Source organism: Brachyhypopomus gauderio, chromosome 8 (genome assembly GCF_052324685.1).
Source record: "Brachyhypopomus gauderio isolate BG-103 chromosome 8, BGAUD_0.2, whole genome shotgun sequence".
NCBI classification, from domain to species: Eukaryota; Metazoa; Chordata; class Actinopteri; order Gymnotiformes; family Hypopomidae; genus Brachyhypopomus; species Brachyhypopomus gauderio.
In genome coordinates, this window is record NC_135218.1 from 13,113,519 (window position 1) to 13,133,263 (window position 19,745).

The window sequence follows — 19,745 nt, forward strand, 5'->3', positions numbered from 1 at the left end:
TAAAAGCAATTATAAATTATTGCCAAAAATAAAAAAGGAAAGCCTTTTCTGTGCAAATAAGATGTGGGTTGCATACGTGAAATAGTGAGTTTGTTCATTTGCAGATGTGAGGACCACTCCCTGCCAGCTGGATGTGACTCCCTGCCCCGCCTCCTGCAGCACGCTAGCTCCTCCTCTCACTGAGCCCAACACTGCCCCACCCCCTGCAGGACGCTAGCTCCTCCTCTCACTGAGCCCAACACTGCCCTGCCCCCTGCAGGACGCTAGCTCCTCCTATCACTGAGCCCAACACTGTGCCGCCTCCTGCAAGATGCTAGCTCCTCCTATCACTGAGCCCAACACTGCCCCGCCTCCTGCAAGACGCTAGCTCCTCCTATCACTGAGCCCAACATTGTGCCGCCTCCTGCAAGATGCTAGCTCCTCCTCTCACTGAGCCCAACACTGCCTGTTTCCATTAGTCAGACATTTCAGCACTACTGATATATTCTGCATATATGTTTAACCAGAACGCATGTGTCACTCCGTATACTACTAGTTTGTGTAGGTCTTATACCTGTAACTCAGTGTACTACTGTTTTGTGTAGGTCTAATAGCTGTAACTCCGTATACTACTAATTTGTGTAGGTCTTATACCTGTAACTCAGTGTACTACTGTTTTGTGTAGGTCTAATAGCTGTAACTCCGTATACTACTAATTTGTGTAGGTCTTATACCTGTAACTCAGTGTACTACTGTTTTGTGTAGGTCTAATAGCTGTAACTCCGTATACTACTAATTTGTGTAGGTCTTATACCTGTAACTCAGTGTACTACTGTTTTGTGTAGGTCTAATAGCTGTAACTCCGTATACTACTAATTTGTGTAGGTCTTATACCTGTAACTCAGTGTACTACTGTTTTGTGTAAGTCTAATAGCTGTAACTCCGTATACTACTAATTTGTGTAGGTCTTATACCTGTAACTCAGTGTACTACTGTTTTGTGTAGGTCTTTTTATTTTTTCCCACTTCCCATATTGCTTTATTTGATTTCATTTTGAAAAGTGTTTATTCTAATTTGTTACTTTCATGACTATGTATGCTGCTATTTTAGACAGGTATTTCACTAAATGTAGCTTGAACCTTACTTGGCTACATGAATACATTTTTAAACTAGAAGAAGATTAGCATGGTTTTCCCTCCTGCTTTAGAATTCTGTCAGAGTGAGCAGGAACTCGCCCTGTCCCTGGCCACACCCACATAGCCCTGGCCACGCCCACATAGCCACAGGCAAGTAAACACTGACCATACTGTCCTTCGATTACCACTGTTTTTTTATGTGTGTGCCTAGGTGTTAAAGCAGGTCTGCTGGAAACCTGCACTGCACAATACACACACACACACACACAGACCCACACCCACATCCACATTCACACCCACACCCACCCACACACACACACACACACACACACACACACACACACACACACACACACACACACACACACACACACACACACAGCCACACCCACACAGCAGGGCATCAAATCATTTCTGAATGCAGGGAATGCAGGACTACACACCCTGGAGTAGAGTGAAACACTGCTGATTGATGACTGGTTTGTTTCTGTGAGTGCAAGGTGGATGTGTTGCAATAAATGATGGTGCTACAAGGACTCTGCGCTGCCACACAAATGACTTTCTAACTAAGCAATGGATTTGCTGACATTTTAATATTCATTCTCTATTAGTACAGGAAGTTTGGTTTGTTAGAACTATGCCTTTAAATGTGATTTTGTGATTGCTATATATTTTTGTAACCTGATGAGAAGTGCCTCTTTCAAATCACATGGGATCAATTCTCTCAAACAAACAAAACAAAACAAAAAACAGCATAAAGTCTTACTGAACTGTAGCCCGAGTCGGCAGGCTGAGTCTCTCTAAAAGTCCAAATATTAACATCAGGGAGAGTGAAAACAGTGTCTGGATCAAAGCTCACTTTGTTACTGTCTACAGGAAGTCCCACACTGCCACACTGAGTGGTTGCTAAGCAGAGGGAAACAAAACATCAACAGCACATGCGGTCATGTCTTTATCCAGGACAGGTCTAGTCAAAAACAATCACTTACATAGACATGCTTATTCTCTCTCTCTCTCTCTCTCTGGTTGGGTCATATGCCATAATTCTAACACTAGGTAATGCTGCATGCTGACAAGTGTGGTGGTAAGATAAATCTTTCTTCCTACATTGTCTTACAGTGTGTCAGGTTTCTGTGCTGTCTGGTCGTTCCCACTGAATATTGTTTAGATTTAAAAAAACAAAACAAGCAAGAGAAACAAATAAACAAGTCAAACAGGAACACGGAGGATCATGTGATCCTGGCGTGGGATTCTGGCACAAACGTCAGATTGGCTTGATATTATCTCTTTTTCACTCTTGATTCCTGTACTATGGGCTGTGCAGCAGCTGTAGGTTGCTATGGTAATGACCACCAACAGCCAATGAGCTCCCATCACCACATTGGCACAGTCCTGAGAGTCAAGTAAAGTTTGTGTTATGCAGCCTGCTACCCAGAATTCTCCACCCTCTCCTTCGTCAGAATTTGTAAATCTGCTTACGCATGTGTACGTGTGTGTGTGTGTGTGTGTGTGTGTGTGTGAGAGAGAGAGAGAGAGAGAGAGAGAGAGGTAAAAGAGGATCAGACAGACAGAAATGTTCAGGTGTAACAGGCCCCTGTGGGTTTTGCCCATAGTTGGATTCTATTACAAACACCGAGAGGCACTAATTCTCCCATTAACTCTCATGATATAATACCCTTCTTGTGTTTGTACACGACAAGTGGGAGAAGTCAAATGATTTTTCAGTGAGTGATCGATAATTACGTGGTGAAAGTTTCCTTTTTGATAGCAATGTATGTGTATGCGTGTGCATGTGTGTGTATGTGTGTGTATGTGTGTTTATCACTTTTGTGCACACAGTGCATCACTTTCCACCTTTTTGGTGCTTCTATTGTGATAATGTAGTACGGTCCTCATCAGGTGAGAGTAAAGTACCTTTTCTTTACCATGAAAGGAAGTGCGTGGTGGCTGGTGTATTTTAGACAGTAATAAATCTGTCATGTTCAAATCTTGCTCTCTGCTAGAAAGAATGGACTATGTAGTAGACAAACACACACACACACACACACACACACACACACACACACACACACTCACACAGACTTTTCACTCATTTAATTTAATCCTGCATAATAGTTCAATTCTTATCACTAACACAGGTTACAAAAATCTGATGAGGCCTGTTCCTTACCAAACCTAACCAAAGAACCCAGCCCTTATTAGTCATACTCATGCTTTGTGTGTGTGTGTGTGTGTGTGTGTGTGTGTGTGTGTGTGTGTGTGTTGGGGAGGGGTGTATGTGGGTGGATATGCATGGAGGTGTGTACAACTGTATTCCATTTGTTTATGTACAGACATTGTTCACTGATGATGTCTCTTTGCCTGTTCATGCATTCTCTTGCTAAACTCTCATATATCACTTACATCTGACATGAGTGGTTGAGATATTTTAACTTCTTATTGCAAACTTTCTACAAACTTTCTACAAACATCCATGCACACACACACACACACACACACACACACACACACCATGGCTATTGTATTTTGCAGTTAAATGGTGTTTATGATTGATGGGTTTGAAGAAAGTAGGCATGCTCTTTCAATCACAGCTTACCCATGACTTTCTACAGTGTAAACTCAGCATTCCTTTTACATGCTAAGTTGTCCTTTTATACACTCTAAGCATGTCTAAAATTATTTGAGATGTACATCTCCATAAAGCACGAATCTGTCACTAGCCCCAGATTCTTCTAATTGTAGCCCAAACTATACTATCTGCTCTTATCTAATTTACCATCATTCTTTTTCCAAAAGCAGTATTTTAACACAGTCATTATTTCAACAACGGGTTTGGTGCAGTGCAGGAATTCTTCAGTGTCATGGGGGCAGGAGCAGTTCGTTTGTACTGTTCAAACAAACTAAAGCTTTCTTAGATTTTTTTTCTTGTTTTCTTTCCGTAGACCCGCCTACAGTGAAGGAAGGGGGTGATGTGACTAGATTTCAAAAGACTAATCACAAAGACCAGGGCATTCTTGGTGGGTCACACCACTGTTGAAGACCCGTAGCCATGCCACACATTTGACTCCTGGATGGATAAGAACAAAAATCAAAACCCAGTAAGACAAACCCTGCAGTTGTCAACTCTGCACCATCCACTTTTACTTTATGCATCCATATGGGAGTTTTTCCTGTTGCCCTTTTTTCTCTAGAGGCCCCTGCCCTAGTTTATTTTTCTGTCAATATTCAGCTGGTGTTTAATGACAATCAGTAAGACACAGCCATGCACTGACAACCTGATCGGATGATCAGGGCTGTGTTCGAAACACCCTACTACATACTACTCGTGTACTGATTGGGCCCCAAATCAATATGTAGTATGCAGTATGCAGTAGGTTATTTCAAACATCGCTCTGGGGTCTGCCACTCATACCTCCTCCTGAGCATGTGCCTCGTGTAGGGCCTTGCGACAGAGACCCGGAGGCGGTCGAGCGAGTTGAACATGCTCCATTGTCACAAGGCCACCTCTCCTTTGGTCCTGCGCTCACCCGACAAGCTCTCCTCCTGCTAAACAGGACAACAGCTTTCAGGCCTAGAGAGACATCAGATGTGATATTAATCTCGAGGGAGTGCCAGAGCTGTATGCAAATGCTCCAGCCCTCAGTTCAATGGATTCCTGCTTCGGACTCTGCTTCAATAGGGACAATGCATGCACGCATAATTCAACCTGGGTAGTTGCAGCAAGGCTGAAAGGTCACATACTGAGTGTGGAAATAAGCAGGTCCACAGAAACGAATCATTCATCAAGTGACTAAAACCTGAGGCACTAGATTAGACTGAGGCACTAATGTGGACAGGCTGTCAAAGGTGAGCGTTCAGCTAGCACCTGAGCACCTTTTCATCCAGTGTCTACAGAGCAATGAAAGAATGCTGTAAAAGGACCTCTCAAATATGGAAGGAATGTGGTTACATGCAGCATGTTGTGTCCATGGGGAGTGTGTGTTGTCCTTGGGCCGTCAGTTCACCATCGATGATTGACTCACGTCCATTTTCTGCAGAGACAGCGTTCGAAACTGTTATGATAAAGACCTTAATGAAGCAGCGAGTAACACAAGGGTAATTACTGCAAAAACAATTATTTAAATATTCTCCAGAAAGAGCAGGATAGCGCCTTTCATTATAATTTTTTATGCTTCTATTCGCAATTACTTAAAATCATTACATTTTATAATGTGTGCAAACCATGTTTGCATAGGAATTACAGGCATATCCATAAAAGAGCAGTAATACTTTATTCACTCCGCCTCAGGGAAGTTTTTAAGTTTGTGTTAGCATCAGAGTAAATCAAACCTCTCTGTGCTTCCCCGCCCTGATCTGTCAGTCATACCGTTTGCTAAATCAGTCAGCTTAAAGGCCAGGCAAGAATTTTCAGGCTAGCTGTGACATTCTCACAGTTCTGCAAAAGCCACAAACTGTTCATAGCTCCACCAAACACAGGCAGGGCACCTGTCTCACACCCATGCGTGTTACGTGACATACTACCTGCAAATTCCTCCTTTTGAACTAAAGTATTAGTTATGTAGGTAAATCAGTACAATGTAATATATTCCTTTAAGATCGCACCAAAAAAGGTGCAAGCAACAAAGACCCAAAACAGGAGGTGCAACTGTTACATGTTTACTTAACATTAGTTAATTGTTAATGTGTTACTCCATGTGTTGTCAGGGCCGTGGCTAAGGGCGGGCATTGAGGGGCACTGCCCGTCCAATTACAATGGACGGGCAGTGCCCCCCCCCCCCCCCCCCCAACATTTTTGTTCATATATAAAATAATTTATGTTTGAAAAAATCACACATATTAATCTAGTAATATTTTACTGTTTTATTTAAACGAACATTAAATTTTCATGTATGTTCTGAAACAGGCAAAAATAAAAAAGCAAGCCTCTAACGAACGGTCTCCAACGGTCTTGCTTATATAACAATATTGCAGACGCCTCTACTTTTTTATCCGGAGAGTTAACCTAGCTGCTAGGTTAGCATTTTAAGCTTCAGCCTAATGGATATAAGAAAATGGTTTCAAGTACCATCTTCAGTCACTACCCAAGGAGCCGAAGGAAAAACTAAAGCTGAAGAAAATGTGCTTGACTTCGACAGGAGTGAACATGCTAATTCCAGTCATGCTAATCCTGAAGTTCAAGGCGGAGGCAATATCACCGGTAAAGAATCCAGCTTGGACAATTCTAGACATTTACAGCAAGTCCCCAACGATCTTGGGGTCGAAAAACCCAACCAGGTCGCCCTGCATCAGTACCCCCGTCCGTCTTTTTCAGGGTAAGAATCGCTCTTTTGTAGCTTCGTGGTACCATAATCGAGAATGGCTAGAGTACAGCGTCCACGCTGATGCAGCCTTCTGTTATCCGTGCAGAAAGTTCAGCGGTGCCCGTGCTACTGACTCAACTTTCACTCATAAGGGATACCGTGACTGGAATCACGTTACAGAGAAAGAGAAAGGGTTTCATAAACACTCCAAGTCGAAAGAGCATATATCTTGCAATCTGACGTGATTAGAGTTACCGGTAGCTAGCTAAATCTATTACTGGCTGTGCAGTTCATGAGGTGACTTTCTGTGGAGCGGATGTGGTATAGGGCGTGATTAGTTCATAACACACATTTTAGTCCTATTTTATTTTTATAGGCTTTGTAACTACTGCTAATGATTGCTTTATATCGGCGCTTAAATCTGCCCCCCCCCCCAGGTAAACCCATATGCCCACCCAGTGAAAAAATTCTGGCGACGGCCCTGTGTGTTGTTCATGTTAACTAATGCATTACTTCACGTTAGTAAATAAACACTTAATGTAAAGAGTTACCTAAACTAGATAGTGAGATCACCTGATAAGACAGAGACGCATAATACACATGCATTTGAAACAAAACATTCAGAACATTTCAAATTTTATAGTGTCAGACTCTTGAGGAATGTTCTTTTACTGGGGGCAGGAGTTGCGTCACTTACAAAATGACACCTGAACTGGGAGGACCTGGTGAGCACCTGGTGGACTACAGTTATCACTCACCTTTCACTTGCAAATTAAAGAGCTCATATCCACTCCCTAAGATTCACCATTCAGTCTTTAAAAATTGCCATGAGGGACATGCATAAGCACCACAATACTTTGAACTGGTGTGCCCAACAAATTACTCAACCATAATCACACCTTAATAATGCACACACACACACACACACACACACACACACACACACACACACACACACACACACACACACACACACAACTTTGTGATCTCTTCTTAAGAATCTGCCATACACATGCAATGACAAATACAAATCATTTAAAACCATTTTATCAGTGGTGTTACCAGGTAAACCATGTTTATGTTCACGGCAACCTCAAGAATGACTCAGAAGAGACCCACACCTATGTCTTTGTGAAAGGCACGTCTGATGACCTCACTGTACGAGAGGCAGAAGCGTCTCCCTCCGCCGTGGCCTGGGGAGCCGGCTCAGACACGCTGCCCTTCTTCCTCACCTGCACACCTGTCTCAGGCTCGGTCTGCAAGAGCAGGCTTATTTCACATTACTCATTGTATAAACTTGACTAAGACTTCACAAAACAGTGATTCACCGTTCATTCATTTTCACACGTTTTGCCATCTGTAACGTACTCTCCCATTACTGTGTGCAACATCTAATTACCCCACTGCTGTCTCAGATGGGCTCATGGGAAACGTGCACCAGCTCACTTTCACACATGCAGGAAACACACTCCAACATCACTATATATGTATAGTTCCATTTACTGAAGTTGGATGTTCTATTCACTGCGTCTATATTCAGTGCTTCACGTGGATGTTTTTTATAATCTTTGTGGCAAACTGTATGATATGAAATGTGTTGTAAGGTTTGGAATTCAGAACTTGCGAAAGGGAAACCAGACAGATTTGAATGATTTGTGTCACAGAGGCAGTGCCTGCTTTCCCCTGCTGCAACTGAAATAGCACACTGAAGAATGGCAGGTAGTGTCCACCACACCCAACTCAGGCCAAGCACACACACACACACACACACACACACACACACACACACACACACACCCACCCGCACACACACACACACACGCACGCACACACACGCGCACACACACACACACACACACACACACCCGCACACACACACACACACACGCACGCACAACACGCGCACACACACACGCGCGCACACACACACACACACACACACACACACACACACACACGTATGAGAAATAAATGCAAAATTGTACAGTGTATCTGTCTGGTGTGTGTGTGTGTGGGTCAGAGAGAGAGACAGAGAGAGAGGGATCGAGATCTCTTCTGCTAGGTCATAAGAGACTCATATGGAAATACATGTTAGTGTTTCATATCCTTGTGTTCTCCCTTCCCTGCAACCGTAATCAGAGCAGCAGAAGTGGTTTAGTGCATTGCCCACATTCCCCCACACTGTGACACATGCTCACGAATAAAAACTCCTTTACTGCAGCCATTAACAAGTGTAAGAGGAGCACCGAGCCCTACCCTAGTGAGGGGAGCATGGGTGAACTCATTCTCTCCCACTGAGGGAGGATTCATGCCTCTCCCTCAACCAACCAGACTCAGAGAGACAGAACCACCCATTGGCACATCTTTACACACACATTCCCTGTTTTAATGGAGGAAAACGCAAGCAGAATTGATCCTCTCCGCTTCTTTACTCGGTGGCCCTTGTGCTTGAGGCAAAGCCCCCAGGCGCTGCTCTCATTCTATACCTGTTTGACAGGTAAGGCGTGTGGGTGGGGCTAAGTGCGTGTGCGTACGTCTGTGTGAATGTGTGTGAGCCCAGGTCGCCCCGCCCTGAAGCCGAACGGAATAAAAGGAGGGGGCCAGTAGTAGATCAGCACACAGAGGGACTTTGACTCCTCTTTGTGAGTGACCTCCTCCTTGCCTCCACTCACTCCTTTACTTCTTTTAGCCACAATCTCTTGCTTCTTCACCTCCGCAAGCAAAGCCACACAATGAAGAGGGTGTCCACCCACAGCGTGCAAGGCCGGAGCAGCGGCGGAATCGGCAACCGAGGGTTCACCAGCAGCTCTGCCATCGCTCTCGGCTCAGGTCCACGCATAGCCAGCAAGAGCCAGTTTGGGGGTGTCCAAAGATTGGGTGCTGGAGGTGGTGGCGGCTCCAGCGGCAGCTACAGCTACAGCTTCAGTGCCAAGAGCATGGGTGGAGGTATGGGTGGAGGTATGGGTGGAGGCTATGGTTTCGGTGGTTTAGGTGGTGCAGGCTTCGGTGGAGGCTACGGAGGAGGAGCAGGAGGATTCGGCATGGGAGGTGGTGCAGGGGGATTCATCCCCCCTCCCATCACTGCTGTGACTGTCAACCAGAGTCTCCTGGCCCCTCTCAACCTGGAGATTGATCCCAACATACAGGTTGTCCGCACCCAGGAGAAAGAACAGATCAAGACCCTCAACAACCGTTTCGCCAGCTTCATTGATAAGGTCAGATGGTTTTTTCAAACAATTCCTCTTTTAAAAGTATCCAATTAACTCACCTTTTAGATCTGAATGTAGGGAATTATGAATTAGCTTTGCTAGAGTATTTTCAGTAAAAGAGTAAATAATTCAACTCCAGACACATATGCATGAAAGATGTTAATTGTATTCCACAACACGTAGCCTTTATCTTTTGAATTACTTGAATTATCTCCTCAAAGTGAACTAAACAATTACATACTAAGCACTTTGTTGGACAGCTTCCACAATTATTTTCTGTAAAATGCACTCAACTACAAAAGCGCAAAAAATATGAAAAATCTAAATTAATAATAGAAGTGCATTTGCAGTAGAATGTTAAAGACGTCTGTCTGACAACATCTAGATGGAATGCTAACTGAGTTGGGTTTAGCTGCCATGAGGTGCATGTACTGGTTTATTGGTGCAGGATCTAGTCCTGCAGGATCTACTCTAAGTGAACATAGAGACTGCTGAGGTCCAGTACCTTCTGACGAGTCTGAGCAGCTCAGCTGTGGCAAAGTCTCAGCAGACAACAGGCACATCCAAGCAACCAATCAAAGCCAATTTTGTTGCAGGGCTGTTAACCACATCCCATACAACAAATCACCATGGTATATGTCTAATAATGAAGTTCACCCTGGTCTGTCTCAGTCTATACTTTAGACTTCACCAGCTCTCTATTCAAATATGGGTGGAGATCAGGTCACAATCTACTAAGCACACGGCTAACACTCATGCACACACTTGTCCACTCAGACACTGTGAAGTGAAGCGGAGATGGGGATTGAGTGGAAAGTTAATTTCACTTTACTGAAGGCTCCATTTCGCAGAACTAAAACACTGGAATCATTGCAGCTTGTTCTTAGCTCATGTGTGTCAGTTGTTGTTTACATGTGTGTCAACTGACCAGGTCAGTTGTTTAGTAATCATATTTGTTAAAAAGCTTGCACTCAAAGGTAATGTGGACAGAGAACACACCCAAAATGCCTGCTTACTGTGTAGTAAGCACACACACACATACACACCTGTATTTTACAGTGCCTATGGGAATTACTGTGACACACCCACCTACACACACCCACTATACACATAAACCTGCACACACACACACACACACCAATTTAACCAATAACAGTTCCATGTCTGAAGACAATCTATAAAGACACTAAAAAGTGTCTTTAAATAAACATATCAAATTAGAATTTTCTGCACAAACTTCTGTATCTTCCCAATCAATCTGCCAGTCAACAGTTCTGTGAAAATGTTAGAAAAAACGATATGTAATCATTTATTTGATTACAGTGTGCTGCACAAGACAAAGGAAAATATCATATCTTAGTATCTCAACTCATACTGACATTAGATATGCATATGTAAACAGACCAGTTTGACAATGATACAGGGTTTGTGCTCTTCCTGGCAGTAGTTGAGTAGTACTAGGGTGTGATTTGTAAACCCACCTAGGTGATGTTATGTGTTTACTGTCTGTGGAGGGATGCAGGTGTAGTGAGGTTTCTGGTAAGAAGAGAGCCCTCACCCCCTTTCAGGAGTTCATGGTTCATGCATCATGGACACACCCTGTTAGCCCAACTCTTTCTCTCGTTCTCACACTCCCCCTCCCTTCTTAACCCCACCCTGCAGAAAAATGCATGGTGGAATGACTCATGCCCATTTATGTTTCTTCAGACAATAAACCCCTGGAAAGTGGATGAAAAGAACAACAAAAGAGTCTCTGTCTCTGAATCTTCATGTAGTTATTTTTATGATTCAGGGCTACTTTCCTGAACACGTTCTTTCAGTACTTAAAAACTCTTTTTGATACTTCTTGAGGAAAAAAATTGTTTGTTGATTTCTAGCCAGTGATGTGTGAACCAATATAAAAGGTCAAGTTGAGAATCCTGAAATTTTGCCTTTCTCCCCTCAGGTACGTTACCTGGAGCAGGAGAACAAGGCTTTGGAGACCAAATGGAAGTTCCTGCAGGAGCAGACCACCACCCGCTCCAACATCGATGCCATGTTCGAGGCCTACATTGCCAACCTGCGCAGGCAACTGGATGGCCTGGGAAATGAGAAGTTTAAGCTGGAGGGAGAGCTGAAAAACATGCAGGGTCTAGTTGAGGACTTCAAGAAAAAGTGAGTTCAACAAGCCCTCACCCCATAAACTAGGTCACTGCTGAGGAAACAGAGATGATAGGAGCCCTAAAATATTATGGTGGTGTAAAATATTACGGTATTTATTCACATTTTCTTGTGTCTCTACAGGTATGAGGATGAGATCAACAAGCGTGCCGCTGCTGAAAATGAGTTTGTCCTGCTCAAGAAGGTACCTTTTATCTTCTTTGTCTTCATTCTGTCCATTTTCTGTGGTGTCGTAAGGACCTCAGCAGAAGCTCATCTTTCCCCTCTTCTCTAGGATGTTGATGCTGCCTACATGAGCAAGATTGAGCTTGAAGCTAAGGCCGACGCTCTTCAAGATGAGATCAACTTCCTCAGGGCAATCTATGAAGCTGTACGTGGGTCTTTCATTCTGATCATTATTACCAAAAAGAGAGAGGAAGATAGAGATGAAGAGAGAGAGAGAGAATGATTTCTAACGTGAAATGTTGTTTGTATATAGGAGCTGGCTGAACTGCAGGGTCAGATCAAGGACACATCAGTGATTGTACAGATGGACAACAGAAGGCATTTGGACATGGACGCCATCGTTGCTGAAGTCCGTGCTCAGTATGAAGATATCGCCAACCGTAGCCGTGCTGAGGCTGAGGGCTGGTACAAACAGAAGGTAGGAGAAAGATGACAAACCTTCTCTTACACCCTGAGAGCTTAACCCAAGCACCAGTTCTATCATTAACTGAATGTTCTCAATGTCTGTCTCAGTTTGAGGAGATGAAGTCCTCAGCTGGTGACTTCACCGAGGACCTGCGCTCAGCAAAGGCCGAGATCTCCGATCTCAACAGGAGGATCGCCCGCCTGCAGAGTGAGATTGAGGCTGTCAAGGGTCAGGTAGGCATAAAGGATAGATGGACAATGGTTGCTCCAAGCCAGTAATTTGCATGTCTTAGCACAGACGCTGAAAGTTCCTCTCGCTCTCTGGTCCTTTAGCGTGCTAACCTTGAAGGTCAGATCGCTGATGCAGAAGAGCGCGGTGAGAGAGCAGTGCTGGATGCCAAGAATCGCATTAAACAACTGGAAGAAGCCCTCCAGAGAGATAAGCAGGAAATGGCCCGGCAGGTGCGGGAGTACCAGGAACTCATGAACGTCAAGCTGGCTCTGGACATTGAGATCGCCACCTACAGGAAACTCCTGGAGGGAGAGGAGAGCAGGTGAGGACAGATTTGGAACTTTAGGTCACCGATAAGTTTTATACGTTATGTTATAAGCTTTCTGAAGAGTAGTAGCGCATATTAACTGTGGCTTAATAGCGTGTGGACTGTTGTTCAGACAGGCATTCAGATCATTTAAAAGCATACTTAGCTGAATGTGTATGTTCCCAGAATCTCCGGAGGCGGAGCTCAGGCTACCATCCATGTGCAACAGAGCTCTTCTGGTGAGCCCAAGCACACTACACTTCTCCCACTCATCCATTAGAAACACTGTACACTTTATCAGTGAGGTGCTTGTTATATAGAATGTCACAGGATTTCCAGTACATTCAGTTTATCAAGACTGCCATTAGGATTCTCTCCTCCCTCTGTTCTCTCTTCTCTCTCTAATGCTGGATGTTGGAATTCTCTGTTTCTGATGCAGGGTTTGGCTATGGCAGCGGTGGAGGCAGTGGGGGTGGCTACAGTAGTGGAGGTGGCTACAGTAGTGGAGGTGGCTACAGTAGTGGAGGTGGCTACAGCAGTGGAGGTGGCTACAGTAGTGGAGGTGGCTACAGCAGTGGAGGTGGCTTCAGCGGAGGAAGCTCAACCGTCACTAAAACTGTCACCAAGACATCTTCCAGCAGCAACAGAATCTACTAAGCAGAAACTTCCCACCTACGTCAACACCTTTTCAGCTCAGATCATATATGGTGCTAAACTACTGTCCAGCAGCCATGTTTTTAATGGTCCCAACAGGAGAGGCTATACAGTTTCTTAAAAACAAGCTTGTTTCTGGCCCTCATACAGTGAGTAGATTTGTTTTGGTAAAATCATCCCTCCTCTAGTAGAGGAGGCCACGCCTCCTTGTGCGGAAGTACTGGCTGATCTGGCAGCTCTATGACCCATTATCTTAATGCCGGTCTACAGGAGCTCAGGGCTCTCTCTCTCTCTCTCTCTCTCTCTCTCTCTCTCTCTCTCTCTCTCTCTCTCTCTCTCTCTCTCTCTCTCTCTGCTCATTGATATTTTCTCAGACCGTGCCATACAACTTCATGCAAAAACTAAAACAAAAATCAAACACATAAGACCAGTCCTGTCTTATTGTTAATTGACTTTGCAATATTTTGAGACCTGAATGCAATAAATCTGAGATCTATAATTATTTTGTTTCTCGGTTCTGTTACTGATACCACACACACACACCACCACCACCCTGCCCAAACACACACACCATCCTGCCCACACACACATCCAGTCTACACAATTAATTTATTTCTTAAAGTAAGCCATGTACAGTTTTTTGCTAACATTTTGCAGGGGTTACAATATAGACATTACATTCATTTAAAATATTTACATTAAGAGAACATAAACATATCCACTAATAAACTGTAAGAAATATTAGGTAAAACTATTACACATTTCCAAAATCATGGAACACTATTATTTATTCCATTTAAATTCCATAAAACCTTCGACAGGTTAATAGCACTATCTATTTTACACTATGTGTTAACACATGTGTAATTACTTAAAATATAACTAATACTTATGATTTCATGTTAATTGTGAATGTTAACTAATACAATAAATAGTTTGATTTAAAGGAACATTAAAGCAAAGAGTCACCAATATTTCTGAAAAGAACGGGTTATGCTAGTTGAACGTTTACGTCTGTGCTCTCTGGCTCCCCCAGTGGAAAAGCTGTATTATTGCCAGTCTGTGGTACCGTCAGGTTTTGTGTACCTACATCTTGAGGTGGCTCAACATCTTGAACATGCTTTTGGCTGATTCGAAATACACAAACGTACAAGAGAATTGCTGCTCCTGCTACTGTAGTGATAACAGCAGCAACAATTGGTCCAGCTGGTGGAGGATCATAGACTGTAGAACAGAACAAAAATATAACATTAAATATCACATGCACAAAATGTTTACTTTTTAAAATAATAAAAGATTTGAATTGCTTGGATTCTTCCGTTTGCCTTGCTTAATGTTAGAGAACCTTCTGATTGGACATAGAAATACATATGACATTTGAAGGCAGGTCTCATTTCATGTTGTCTTAAGAGTGAGTCTACGCAAGCCAAGTAGATATCTTCATATAAAATAACATGCCTTCCACCTTGTGGTGAAGGATGACATTTTGTTTATAATAACAACAAAAAATATTTTAGCACTTTCAAACATTCTGTAACACTGTATTTAATCATGTACGAATTTTAAATAAAGAGAGAATGAAATCAGCTACTCTGACACCATGTATAAATGGATTTAAACCTAAATCTACTCAGCACATTAAAATATTAATGGACTCAATTTCCTATTTTTAGATATCTGGTCATTTTAATGTTTGTGCTCAAGGTTTAGTGCCAGACTGGGCAACTAGTTTCCTTAAAGAAAATAGTCAAATAATTTAATAAAACCTAGTTACACAATCTGATCTATTAAGTTGTTTTTCCGTATATTGTAAATTAACTATTTCTCACCCAGCTAATCTACTCATAATTACACATTTACAGTAGGCCTATATTTAAACTGGGCAAATGTTACAAAGCAAAAGAAACTTACTGTAAATGAAGTTGCTGTTTTCTGTCTTTGGTGGGTGGATCAGTTTTGGATGTGCGAAGCAAGCACACCATCCATATTTCACTTTGTCCTTTGACAGCTCAGTTCTCATGCTGCCACCTGATGGTATGAATCTCGTGTCCATGTCCTTTCCTTCACAGTTTAATGTGAGGTACACCTGAATAGAATATATGGCCCTTATCATAGTGAATCTGTTTTAGAGTTCCATTTGAGATGTAACCTGAGTCACGTTACCCTGTCTGCGTATGTCAGTGAGGATGAATTAAAAGAGCAGATGAGTATCACCGACCCCTCCTTCCCGATGGACACGGAGGAAGCAGAAACACGGCCTTCAACCGTGAGCCTGGGTGGAGGCAGAGCACCTACCAAACAGGTGGAAACACAGCACAATAAGAGGGAGGAGAAAGTACTGAAAGGGGCCTCTCTCTGATTCTCTTCACGCGCCTCACCCGAGCAGACGATGTGAAGTGTTTCTTGTGTACAGGAGCCGTCCATGATGCACTGGGCTAGTTTCTTCTCTGTTCCGCTGCACCTTGGAGTGCCCACGGCATTGGGAGCAACACCCCTAATCCTCTCCCAGACTACTGCACGCCCACAGCCCACCTCTCGGCAGGCTACATCAGCCACCGCTCTGTCGGACACGTCGACGGCGGAGAAACATGTGGGCCTCCAATCGCCACCGACCCTGACCGAGAGATAACCGGAACAGGCCGCTGTGCCCCGGCTGGATGAATACAGGCGGGCGGGCAGCTCCTCTGAATCAGAAGCCATAAAACGCAAACATGAGCCACGAGTGCACAAATACGCTCACCAAATGAGCATGGCTGTGTTCGAAATTGATTACTACATACTGGATACTGCATACTGGACTCAGTATATACTGGATACTGCATACTGGTCCTCGTAGTAGTATGCAGTACAGTTTCCAGTATGCGACAAAAGCAAAGCATACTACGGGGTCACGTGATCATAGCGTTGCATGATGGGATGCAGTACACCACGAAGATAGCTCTGTTTGCGTACTGGAATATTTTGCGGAAGTAGTAGGTCATCCGGGTATGTTTCGCGCACTGGAAATTTTCATTTTGGTCACATACTGCATACGACATACTGATTTGGGGCTCGATCAGTACGCCAGTAGTATGTAGTAGGCTATTTCGAACACAGCCCATGTGTGGGAAATGAAGACGGAACGGCCTTCGCTCACTCCGCTTGGACAAATACCTGGGACGGCCGCCAACGGACTGGACCTGGAGTGGAGCATCTTCCCATTAACGAACACCTCCATTTCACACACAAACTCAGTTGACGTTGTGGCGCTTGTATAATTGACAGAGCAACCCCATTGTCCTTTTTGAAGAGCCAGTGATCCAATGTAGTTGAAAGTCTTGTTTTGAGGGTCACCGGGAAGGGGGCGGTGGAACATGCTGAGTGTGACGTTTTTAAAATCTTCCTGTGGTATATGACATTGCGCAAGATAATCCCCACCCACAGGAACTACAGAAGGATAGATAGACATAACGGGGCTTGGGAGGGAGGCTGCAGGAGGAGGAAACAGAATGAGGTAAAGGTCTTGGTACCCTGAGGAATCAAAAGATTTTGACTGTGGTAGTAAGTATTTATTTGCCTTTAAAACTCTATATAAAATGTTAATAAAATATAGTTCAATAAGACATTAATGCAGGCAAATAACAAATAGCAAGAAGGACAGGAATCGTTTTCAAGGTTCCATACATCTAGACAGCCACGCACACACATGCAAACATAAGATCACTCACATATGACTAAGTTGACAGTGTTGCTGAATCCAGATGTCTCTCCTGTCCTGCTAGACTTGTACCAGCACACTATAGGCCCTTCTTTGTCAGGACTCACCAAGAGTGAGAAAATGATGGCATTAGGCTGCCTGAGGTAATTAAAGACCAACCAGGACTCTGAGGTTGCAGATGGAGCTTCACCTCGATAGATGAACACTGACACAGGGTAGGGAGCCTGGTCTGGAATAGTGCAGCTAAAGTTTGCCAGGGTGAATAGTTTAATGTCACTTTCATTCATAGAAGATAAAAATGCTAACGTAGGGAGTGGGAGAGACTCTGGAGGGGAGACACACACAGAGAGAGAGAGAGAGAGAGAGAGAGAGAGAGAGAGAAAGAGAGAGAGAGAGAGAGAGAGAGAGAGAGAGAGAGAGAGAGAGAGAGAGGATATCATTTGTTATTAACAGTAACAGAGGCTATGAAAGAAAGCTGTTTGATGTTCTTAAGGTACAGTGCTTTACCATTCAGTGGGAACTCGAACATGGTGGCTGTTGGTTACACACAACACATTAACACCCTATCACTTTTGTCAGTGGTCTCTTTATAATCCACCAGCATATATCCATAGCATCCTGGCTATTGTTTGGGGTGTCTGGCCACGCTTATGGCCACACTGGCACTGCTAGTGCAAGCTGTTTTGCTACGAGTTCCTCAGGTAGTAGTGCTGCTGGAGATTATATTCATGGCAGTGTCACTGCTGAACAAAGTCCTGGTCTGCTGCTGTCTAGCCAGTAACGAACCTGTGCTGGGGAACATATCTTTGATGGGAAGCTGCCTAGCCCATGGTGACAGACAGATGACACTCTCAGGGAGCTCCTGATATTGCTTTCAAGGTGCTTCTAATAAACAAATGTGCCTGTCTAGGTGTTTTTGAACTGTAGATCACTCTCAGCCTAGCTATGATACCATCATGAATAACTTTTACAATATCAGACTTACCCTGGGAGTCAGCTGGCCGCAAACTGAACACAGCTATGACAGATGTAATTACCAGCGCTATGGAAAAGGAGGATGATTTTGGTCATTATTTAACACATCTCTCACATTTAACACATGCTAAATGCCATCTAACTGCACAAAACGCATTATTCCTACAGGCATTTATAATAGTAATGTAAAGTATAGAGGGGTCTCTTCCACTTTGTTATTAACAACACAGTACACATATTCTGTTAGAATAGAGTACATTTACTTCTCTTTATACAGTGATCTGTAGTGATGAAAAGTATGGACACTTACCAGCTCTGTTATGAAGAGTCATTTTGCCTTGAGAGTGGCTGCCACTGAACAGAGTTGATTGTTTTGCACACTAATGGAAGCAGAACTGTAAAAGAGCTCATCTGGTGAAATCTGTATCTGGTGAAAGAGTGTAAGTGAGTCTTAGCTAATTCTCTGGATTCTTATGTTCCAAGAAGAGAAGTGGTTGCTTATTGGTTATAGTATAGTCAATAGAATATTTATCTAAAGCTGTAGAATATGCTTTATCAACAAACAAAAATGTTTAACAAAAACATAGAAAAAATATTTTGACCCATTTTGGCCACTTGAAATAGGCCTTTTTGTAGAATTAGTAAAATTCACTGAAACATCCAAAAAATTCTTCATGACAGGATGTGGTATATTCCATTTATATTCATGAGTTGGGTGGAGCTTGGAGAATGAAGAAATGAACAGGAGCTCTTCTAATGTACATGTAACGATACCAAAAATGTAATCAATGTATCTAAAAAATGTAGGCGTATTGCTTTTTCTATAAATCCAACAAAGAGGTTGGCATAAGATTGTAGTACCCATACTGACTCGTATTTGTGAGTAGTACTTGGAGTCAAAAGTGTATGTATGTATGTAGCCTATGTATGTAGGCCTACATTTTTTAAGTTCACAGGTCAGGCCCACTGACTTTAGAAAATTGCTAAAAAAAAAAAAATCTATGCCTGTGGTAACGGAAGAAAATGTAATCTCTTACTTTCCACCACTGACCATATTGCATAATTTGTGTGAATAATGTCATTTGAGTTTCCTGTTTACATTATTGCCTAACAGATTTGTGTGCGTGAGGGAGAAAGAGAGCGAGACCTTCTCAACGGTCATTCTGACGGATATTGCTGGACCACTTTGCACTTCCGTGCTCTGCTGCACCAGTCGCATCAGATGCATTTCACGCTGTTTTTGAGCACCATTAAGCAGTATGTCTAGGCACCTCATAAAAAAAAAAATCACCAGTTAAGAAAATTTCGAAAATACATTATATGCTAATATTATTTTTTTAAATATAAAGAAACAATAGCAGCCGTGCTCAATTTTCAGTGTAGCTTTGTTCACATGTCTGTGAGTATGTGATTCTGTAGAGGGACGAGGGGTGCTGATGTCCCAGTGGGCGGAGATTAGGAGGGCA

At 43.2% G+C, this 19,745-nt stretch overlaps 2 protein-coding genes across 2 annotated transcripts; one reads left to right on the forward strand and one right to left on the reverse strand.

Moving 5' to 3' along the window:
- The first annotated feature begins 9,010 nt into the window (after positions 1–9,010).
- LOC143521599 (keratin, type II cytoskeletal 8-like) lies at positions 9,011–14,109 on the forward strand. Its single transcript, XM_077014640.1, has 9 exons — positions 9,011–9,630; positions 11,570–11,778; positions 11,908–11,968; positions 12,059–12,154; positions 12,263–12,427; positions 12,523–12,648; positions 12,748–12,968; positions 13,140–13,192; positions 13,393–14,109. Exons 1-9 carry the CDS (start codon positions 9,148–9,150, stop codon positions 13,608–13,610), a joined length of 1,632 nt encoding a protein of 543 aa, XP_076870755.1. The 5' UTR covers positions 9,011–9,147; the 3' UTR covers positions 13,611–14,109.
- Positions 13,703–18,729, reverse strand: LOC143521600 (uncharacterized). The gene is made up of 8 exons (XM_077014641.1): positions 18,590–18,729; positions 18,290–18,346; positions 17,315–17,629; positions 16,761–17,075; positions 15,986–16,291; positions 15,771–15,898; positions 15,519–15,693; positions 13,703–14,831 (listed from the first exon to the last, which is right to left on the reverse strand). Exons 1-8 carry the CDS (start codon positions 18,609–18,611, stop codon positions 14,599–14,601), a joined length of 1,551 nt encoding a protein of 516 aa, XP_076870756.1. The 5' UTR covers positions 18,612–18,729; the 3' UTR covers positions 13,703–14,598.
- Between the last annotated feature and the right edge of the window lie 1,016 nt (positions 18,730–19,745).

Coding starts and splice junctions, on each gene's coding strand:
- LOC143521600 (XM_077014641.1), bottom strand. CDS start 18,611: ATGACTCTTCATAACAGAGCTG. Junction 18,347..18,589: donor GACTCTTCATAACAGAGCTG/GTAAGTGTCCAT, acceptor CCTTTTCCATAG/CGCTGGTAATTACATCTGTC. Junction 16,292..16,760: donor TCCGTTGGCGGCCGTCCCAG/GTATTTGTCCAA, acceptor CTTCTGATTCAG/AGGAGCTGCCCGCCCGCCTG.
- LOC143521599 (XM_077014640.1), top strand. CDS start 9,148: ATGAAGAGGGTGTCCACCCACAGCGTGCAAGGCCGGAGCAGCGGCGGA. Junction 9,631..11,569: donor TCGCCAGCTTCATTGATAAG/GTCAGATGGTTT, acceptor TTCTCCCCTCAG/GTACGTTACCTGGAGCAGGA. Junction 12,649..12,747: donor TTGAGGCTGTCAAGGGTCAG/GTAGGCATAAAG, acceptor CTGGTCCTTTAG/CGTGCTAACCTTGAAGGTCA.